Source organism: Habropoda laboriosa, unplaced genomic scaffold (genome assembly GCF_001263275.1).
Source record: "Habropoda laboriosa isolate 0110345459 unplaced genomic scaffold, ASM126327v1 scaffold816, whole genome shotgun sequence".
In the NCBI taxonomy this organism is placed as follows: Eukaryota; Metazoa; Arthropoda; class Insecta; order Hymenoptera; family Apidae; genus Habropoda; species Habropoda laboriosa.
The window spans coordinates 810,443-818,938 of record NW_017101002.1 but is presented as its reverse complement, the minus strand read 5'-3'; the positions used below and the strand labels follow the sequence as shown (position 1 = coordinate 818,938).

Genomic DNA, 8,496 nt, shown 5'->3' with positions numbered 1-8,496 from the left:
GGATCGGTTGGTCGTTCGATGGTTCGCGGCAGTTTCCAACGGTTCGCAACGAGGAAGGAATATCGCGTACAAAGTTTCTCCTTGAGGCTCGAGCGCGATTGCGTTGCGACATACCGGCGATCACGATCTTGTCGCGCGATTTGCATAATGCCGTCGTCGGTACCGACGCGAGAACCAACCAGGACAGGATGAACGCCGGCTAACCTTCTCGCAAATTTGTCTGGCGAAATCACCGGCCTTTCGAAAATTTCCTCGAATCTTACGAAAGCCAGGAAAATCGATACGCGCGAAACGATCGACAAAGTGGCGCATCGCCTCGATTTATCGTCGATCGCCGTGCATCGATTAGTCTCGGTGAACGCGAACGCGTATATTACACCTGCTGGTAGAGTGAAGCGACTCGGGCTTGGGAGGGAGGGATACGGAAACGGCGAGACAAAGGTGAAAATTTCAAGAGAGAAACGGAAGAAGAAGAAAAGGGAGTAGCCGGGTCGTGGTCATCGTCGTCGACACTGTTGGTCGTGGTGGCCGTCGTCTCCGTCGTTGTCGTTGTCGCCGGTGGCAGCGTCGTTGATTCCGCTGCCGCCGTCACCGCCACCGCCACGGCCGACGGAAGGCTCCGAAACCGAGCGAAACCGAGTATAGTCGAGGGAGGTCGGAAACGCACGAAGCCGACGGCTCGAGCGACCGAGCCAGCGACATGACGAACCAGTGCGGTGCCGACTCTTGCTGCCGCGGTTTCAGATTTAGTGGTGTGTGTGCACGCGTGTTTACGCCACGGCAGATTTCTCATCGAAACGTATACGGAGCAAGACGTACGCGATAGGATACGGTTAGAAGGAGGAAAAGAGTGGGAGCAGGGTGGAACGTCGAAGAGAGTTGGACGGTGGATAAAGACGAGCGCAGAGCCGAGGAAAGAGACGGGGAATAGAAGAAGGCGCGTTCGTGGTGAAGTTTTATCGCCGAGCCGTACGGAGTTTTAGTAGGAGCGGTACGCCGTCGCGTTATCGGAATAACGCGACGAGTCGTCCGGCCGACTGGTCGAACGAACGAACGAACTAACGAACGAACGAACGAACGAAGGAAGGAAGGAGCAAACGCGGCCGACGCTAGTCCAGGCAAACAGAGAAAGAGAGAGGGAGAGAGAGAGAGAGAGGCGCGGGATAGAGAAACAGTAAGAGAGTGGGAGAGAGAGAGAGAGAGAGAGAGGGAGAAAAGCTAGGGAAAAAAGAGAAAACGTCGTGGCGTGTTGGTCGTTCGGGGCGTGGGTGCACCGAACGAACGCGAAGGCGAACGTGAACGTGAACGCGAACGCGGAGACGAAACAGTTGCCGTGTGCGGGTTAGAGGGAAGGAGGAAAGGAGGAAAGGAGATGATCGAGGACGGTACGGATCCGTCGCGAGAGCCGAGTCGAGCCGGCTTTTCTTTGGTCCGGACGTCTTGAGGAGGGCAACGCGTAAAGACCAAGGCCAGCTAAAGGGGGACGAGGCGAGAGCGGAAAGGAAGAAGGCAGAGCCGAGCGTCACGGAACAGGAGAAACTTGGAAAAGAAAGTTTGCAGCCGGGAGGAGGATATTTGGCTCGGCGAGCGATCGCCGTCGCGGTGCTGGTCACGTGTAGCCGTGGTGTGCCGCTCTCGCTCGAACACAGAGAACGGTGTTTCTGCTCGCGTGGAGAATCGCGTGTAGAATCGGTTCGCGTTCTCTTCTCCGGCAACGCTGCTGCGTACGAAGGAACGTCCGACGGCCCGAGCGAACGAGCGAACGAGCGAGCCGGCTCTCAGCGAAAGAAGACAGATACGGAGGAAGGATGACGACGGTGACAAGGAGAATCGCGAGCGGTAACCGGAGGACGAGTAGCACGAGAGGACTCGATTGAATTCCCGTTGGATAAGTTGCCTCGATCGCGACAGGTTACACGAAGAGGGAACGAGCGTCGCCGGCGACCGACCGGGCTTTCACCCGGGCTTTCGGTCCCGTCGTCGCCCCACGGTACCACCAATTTCTCGCCAATTACTCCGCAGTGACAGTGTGTGCCAGTGAGTGTCGGTGCGAGTAGTTACCTGATAGCGGCGGGATCGAGCGCGTTCCTCCGGTTCGCGTTAGCCTGCCGACGGCTCTCGCGCTCCCTCCGCGAAGCCGTCGGGGAGAGCTGCCGATCTGTCACTTTCCCTCTGCCTCCAATTTCGCCTATCGACCGCTCGAAAATCTTTCCGCAAAACTTGCGCCTCGCTCGCCGACGGGAACCGAACCGCCCGCGTCGCGTCGGATAGAGTTCGAAACGTGATATCGTTCTCGTCTGGATATACGCGAGGGAATAATCGGCCGAGATGCAGGTGGCAACGCTGTTTAGGGAGAGCGCCACCCTGCTGGGTGCCTCTAGCCTCGATCCCCCGCAGACTCACCATCACCAAACCATGCACCAGCAACAACAGCAGCAACATCAACAGCATCAACAACAGCAGCAGCAGTTGCAACAACACCCTGCCGATCTGCATATGGCCCACCACATGCAGCATCACTACAAACTGTGAGTAACTTTTTTCGCTTGCCCCTTTTCTAACGTGGCGTACTGCGTTACGCAAACGAGAGTATGTACTCGGAGTTCCGACGATCGCCGGATCGTGCTCCCGGCCGTTTCTCTCCTTGTCCTTACCGACTCTTCCACGATTGTTTACGATTGGAAAGTAACCACGTCACGGACCACGACCAGAGGAAGAAGATAATTGGACGGTGGAAAAAGTGGGCAACTGCTGCCGTCGGATCGTTTCAAAACAATCGCAACGATCCATCCAAGCTTGCTTTCTTCTCCCCTTTTTTTTCCGTCTCTCGGCGATGCGACGCGAATCTCGTGGATGTTTGGTCTGTAGGTTGTTTTGCGGGAGAACGTTATCGCGTTTGTCGTCGATACGAGTCTCTTTCTTTCCCCTCCCCTGGAAATTCCCGGATCCACCCTTCGTCACCGACCACCACGGGCTTTTCACGAATTTCGTCACGCGCGCCTCCAAGGGACGCATTTGTATTCGTTGCGCAAGGTCCGGTCGTGCCCCCGTTCCTTAAACCGTATAATTTCTTTGACGTATCCCGAGGTTGACGTTTCCACCGCGGCGCGTCGTCGCTGGTGATCGATGTGCGCCAAGATGAAGGAACGTCGCGTCGCGTCGCGTCGCGTCGCGTCGCGACCTAGGGCAGCCTAGTCCAGCAGGTTGGAGAGCAGCAGGCAGCAGCAGCGGCGGAGACGATAAATAGGTTTGACGCGGTCTCTAGAGAACCGAACCGAAACCGCGAGAACTTTGGAGCAGACGCTGCGTTTCGAGGCCGCCAATAGGTCAAGGCTACATTCTGTGCTTCGACCGCTGTGTATCCGCTATTTCTCGCCTGGTTGTTCTCCCCGGCAAAATTCCTCGGGAACTTTTCTCGCGGCGCGACGCGGTGCGACGTTTCTGCCCCCGATTGGCGAACGCTTCTCCGGGAGGGTGGATCGCCGCGCGTAAAATTCCTCTCGGACGGGACGAATCGAAGGTAAACGGAGCCACGTGGCCGAAGGACGTGTTTTCGCGTGGATAACGCGGGAAAAACCAAACGCGGTCACGTGTCGCGGATAAATCCTTTTCCCTCGATAAAAATTGATCTTATCGATACGATCGAGACTCTCTCTTCCTCCGCTTCTTCCCGAACGAAGCTCGCTGCCGGTCGCTCTCGAGCAACTTATTCATATATTCCATAAGTTCGGAATACATGAATGGCCTACGAGATGCGGGTATTTGTGAATCGTCTTCGATAAAGCCGTATTCTTCGACGCGGCAATTTAACGGCGTTTAAGATCTCTCGTGGAAAAACTGGACCGCCGCCCTCCTCTTTTCTCCGTCGATGCGTAACGAACGAGCGGCGCAAGATGCGCGTGTTCGAAAGGCGTGTAAGAGATTTAGGTATCGAGAAGCGGCGGTGGTGTTGCCGAGAGAGGTAGTTAAGGCAATTATTCTTGGATAGAGTACGCGATTTCGATAATCGCGACCCGGCGAGAAATTCAAATCTCAGCCGATTTCGTTCGAGATAGGTTTTCTTCTCTAGCACGAGCAACGGTCTCGTTGGAAGTGACGGGTATTGGCGATTCGCGACACGATTCGCGACGTGCGTTTTTGAAGGAAGCTGTGTCGTTCGATTGTTTCGCGGCGTGGTGGACGAGAATGAAAAAAGAAAAGGGGAGAAAAGGTAAAGACGAGACGCGCGCGTAAATCGCATTCCGAGTGATGCGCGAAACTCTAGGCCCGTACACCTCGTCCAGACTCCATCTCCGCTTCCTCGCGCTGTTTGCTGCTCCTTTTTCTCCCGCGTAGCTTTTGCGCCGCGCTCCTTCCATTCTTTCCTCCTCGTCGCGCTGCTGCTGCTGCTCCTGCTCCTCCACCTCCACCTCCTCCTCCTCCTCCTCCTTCTTATTCTCCTCCTCCTCCTCCTGCTCCTCCTGCTCCTCCTCTTGGTGTTCGTTCGCGTTACCTTTCCCCTCGGCCTTCTTTCTTCTTCGTGGCGATCGTTTTACTCGGATCCTTTGCGCACCGTCTCCATTTTTTCTCTTCGACTTTACGCACCCTGCTCTTTTTTCTTCTTCTTCGCTGCGGCTTCGTCGTCGTCTCTCTCCTCGTCGTCTCGTACGGTTATCCCCCTCGCGTTTTTATTTTAGCCCGAAGCAAACGTCGAGGTGGAAACGGAGTGCCGAAGGGAGGAAGGACGGGTACGGAGACGGAGACTAACGGCAAAAGAGGAAGAGAGTGAATGAAGGAAAGAGAGGGCGAGAGAAGGAAAAGTAGGAAGGTGGGTGCGAAAGACGGGACGGAGGGTCGGGTTGAGGCAACCGACGAGGAGACGGCAGAGGCGGAGGAGGCGGGGGCGATAGGAAGAGGTGGCGGCGGCAGCGGCGGGAGGAGGAGGCGGAGGAGGAGGAGGATAGAACACAAACGGCCGCACGAAGAGAGCTCGTCGAACGGGCTCTGCTCTCCTCTTCTCCTCCTTCGGCTCTCTCGCAGGCTATGGTTTCGTAACACGCGTCTTTCCCGTTCTCCGCCTCGCCTCTCCTCTCCTCTTCGAGCAGCGTTCGTGCAACGCGTTCGTGATACGCGTCGTTTCAAAAGTAGAGGACCCGTTTCTACCGCGTTGCGAAATCCAACGAAAAAAGACTTTCCGCTCGAGATGGCGATACTACTACCACCACCGTCACGCACGTTGCGAGAACCTCGCGAAAGACCGTGAACTCACCGCGTTTTTGTCGATTAGCGATATCGCGTACACCGCCGTCACCTCTTCCTTCCGGGCTTCCTCTCGGCGAAACGGGAAAGAAGGAAGAAGTAGAGGAGAGGACGCATCTGCGAAGCGGGAACGAGCGCGCGCTCGCTATGCGAAACAGCACCTAAGACACCGTCCATACGGATCTCTAGGGAGCTCCGTGATTATTCCGGGCGCAAATTTATTTTTATCAGGCTGTACCGGTCTGTTCTCGCTCGGAAGCCAGCGTTGCCGCATTACAACTTTTTCCCCCGATTCGATGCAAGATTGATCAAGTTTGCCGTTATCGGCCAAGGTGAAGAGGAATGTCGTCGGTTCGTTAAAAAGAAGAATTCTCTCCTCGAAAATCTGTCGTCTTACTACTACTGTCTCGACAACGCGAGAACGAGCGTAACGAGGGAAACATTCAGATGATCCTACGCGGTGATTCTACGCGCTTTCGCGTCCAAGAGCAACTGTAACAGCGTGAAATTTCACGGAGTGGAGAACGGAAAGTGAAACGACGATCGCATGCTCGAACGGTCGAAGAAAGAAGAACGGATCGAAAGACAACGGTGGGTTTTGCGAACGCTCGATACGACGTCGTAGCTTCTCCCGTTACGTAATCCCATTAACGTCTTTGCGGCTCGAAACTCGTTTGAACGGCGGTGGCGGCGGCGACGTTGCGAATTTCCAGTGGAATTTCGCGAAATGGCGGACACTACGGTGACCACCGGGCAAACAACGGATGCCAGCCGAGGCGACAGGTAGAGTCGCGAGGGGAAATCGGAGACGAAGGGCAGTTGATCTGCGAAGGGAATTTTCGGATTTGCGATACGCCGGCGGCTTCCATCCGAATAGAGACCGCGACCGCGACCGCTCGTAAATAGCCGGCGCACCAAAGGCGGTCGTAAGGGTTTCCCTTATCCGCGTCAGCGTTTTCTTCGCCTACGAATCCTTTTTTATCCTTTTCTCTCCTCTCCTCTCCTTTTCGATAATGATCCGCGCATAGGTGCAGCTCGATGGCGTCGAAGCAGCGGAGAATAGGCGCGCGTGTAGCTCTCTCGTGAGCGTTCGGCGCGTTTCGGGCTTCTCCGGCTTCTCCACGGTTTTCGCTCTTTCGACCTTTTCGTCCCGACAGCAGCAGAGTCGATGCGATGTAAGCAACGCGCGGCGCGGCGCGGCGCGGCGAGAATCGTTCGGAGCGTAAACACACCGAGAGCTCTGTCCGTCCGTACTCTACCGACGTATCCACTCACCTGTCTCTACCGACCGTAAGCTTCTCGAACTTTCTAACGCGACGAATAATGCCCTTGGACGAAACGTCGAGGTTCTCTCGCGCACCTGCGCTCCGCAACCGAGCGGAAGAGCCGTTTGGATGGCGCGCGCCTTTTCGCATCTCGTCTGGACGATCGAAACGATCGCGAAATAGGGTAAAGTGTTTGGAACGGCTCCTTGGGACGTTTCCTTCGGCGTTAACGAGAAACGCGTCGAATAGCATTGGGCGAGGAGGAACGCGATAGCGAGCGTTCAGTGAGTCATCCTGCTTATCGAACGCGAAACAAATTGCGAAAAGGTACAACGAAGACGTTTAATCGCTGCGTATGTACGTTCGGGTACCGTTCGCCAGTTATCCTCTGTTTAGACGGTCGCCTTATCTGGCTGCGCGCGACGATACGGAATAAGAAACGTCGGCGATATAAATTGCTCGATGAACCGGTTTCGGTACGGATCGAGGGAGGACGTGGTTTCTTTCGGTAAACGACCAAGCGAGGAAAAGAAAGGAGAAAAGGAGTACGAGTCGGAGACGCGGTCTTATTAAGACCGCAATTAGGCCGTATTACCGAATTACGTTACAATAGAGAATAACGAGCAGACGCGGTAATAAATTACAACGGCTCGCGTAGTCATTACCTCGGAGTTTCGTGTAACAGCGTCCCTATCAGTTTACGTTCGACTTTAATTGCATCGCGGTACGTCGGCGCGGCTTTTTCGAGCAGCGTCGCCGCCTCCGCTCCGACCGGTCAGATAGTTGTAACGATCTGAATAATTAAACGCACTTTTCCCAAATTACTATTTCGAGCTTCTCGGGCACGGAGAATGCAGGTGGTTTCCCGAAGCTTCTTTCTTCGACAGGGGGAGAAGTAGAGAGAGAGAGGTAGAAAGGCGCTTCGCGGTTATCGTATAACGGCGCGGCGCGGCGCGGCGCGGCGCGGCGAACGCGTATGCATAGAGAGGAGGCATACGGAGGAAACGTGCATCGACGCGCAAATGAATGCTTGCATATGCGGTGCGTGCGTCTGGTGTGCGTGCACGGGTTACGGTGCGTGTAAGTATATACGCGCATGCATATGGATAGAGGTTGCGAGCGTGGCTGGTACGAGAAAGAATGCGATCGAGTTTATTTTACAGCAGAAGGAACCGAATTGGCTGGTTACGTATTTAGCTAGTTGCCGCGTAATCGGTGATCGCGATGCCTCGGATGGAAGTTGCGTCCTCGATACCGTAGCCTAACTTTTCTCGTAAATCTAGCGCGCGTTCTAAGCGCGCGCGAGCCCGGTGAAGTTTCACACCGACCTGTGTAGCGTTATCCGCGGCAACTCTTTTTTCTCTGCCGAACAACGACTGGGACAACTACGGGGACCGAACCAGCTCCCCTGCAACGAGACAGCTTTCCCAAATATCTCCGGACCGCTGTCTCTCTTTCTCCGCTTGTAACTCCGCAAGTGGGGGTTTTGGCTGGCGCCGTGCGTGCCAGCACCAACAAGGGGCAAAACTTTCCGGAATTCCGCGAGAAGCTGGAAAGTTTGGAACACGCGCGCACAACCCCCCGCGCTCCAAGAATTTTCGGAGTGGTTGTTGACAAGTTTCGGAAAGTCGCCCATGAATATCTTGGACCGGTCCTCGACGCCTGCGTGCGTGCACACCACCGAGCAACTCTGATTGCTCGATGGCCCCAGGTATCCTAGCTATGCTTTCCAGCCACCGCCGTCATCCCTCCATCGCCCGCTTCTTTTCCCGTGCGAAATGTCAACGTCTCGCCCAAGGACAGCCGCGTTGATAACAGGTGCGTACGCCTCGATCGATTAATCGATAAGGCGGACGAACGGAGGAATTTGGTTCTCGTTTTGCGGCGTGAAAACTGAGAAGAAAAGGCAGAGGGAGAGCGCGCGCGAATCGCGAAGCGTGACTGGCGAACTTTTGGCACGGGCTACGGTAAATGGTTTACTGACGGCTATGCG

General features: G+C 55.4%; 1 protein-coding gene across 1 annotated transcript in view; it reads left to right on the top strand.

Moving 5' to 3' along the window:
• Positions 1–417: 417 nt before the first annotated feature.
• LOC108577842 (probable serine/threonine-protein kinase yakA) overlaps positions 418–8,496 on the top strand; it is a 33,770-nt gene continuing 25,691 nt past the window's right edge. The window contains exon 1 of the mRNA XM_017941053.1: positions 418–2,528. Within this exon, the coding sequence (XP_017796542.1) occupies positions 2,329–2,528 (200 nt within the window). The 5' untranslated portion in view covers positions 418–2,328. The remainder of the gene's footprint in view (positions 2,529–8,496) is intronic.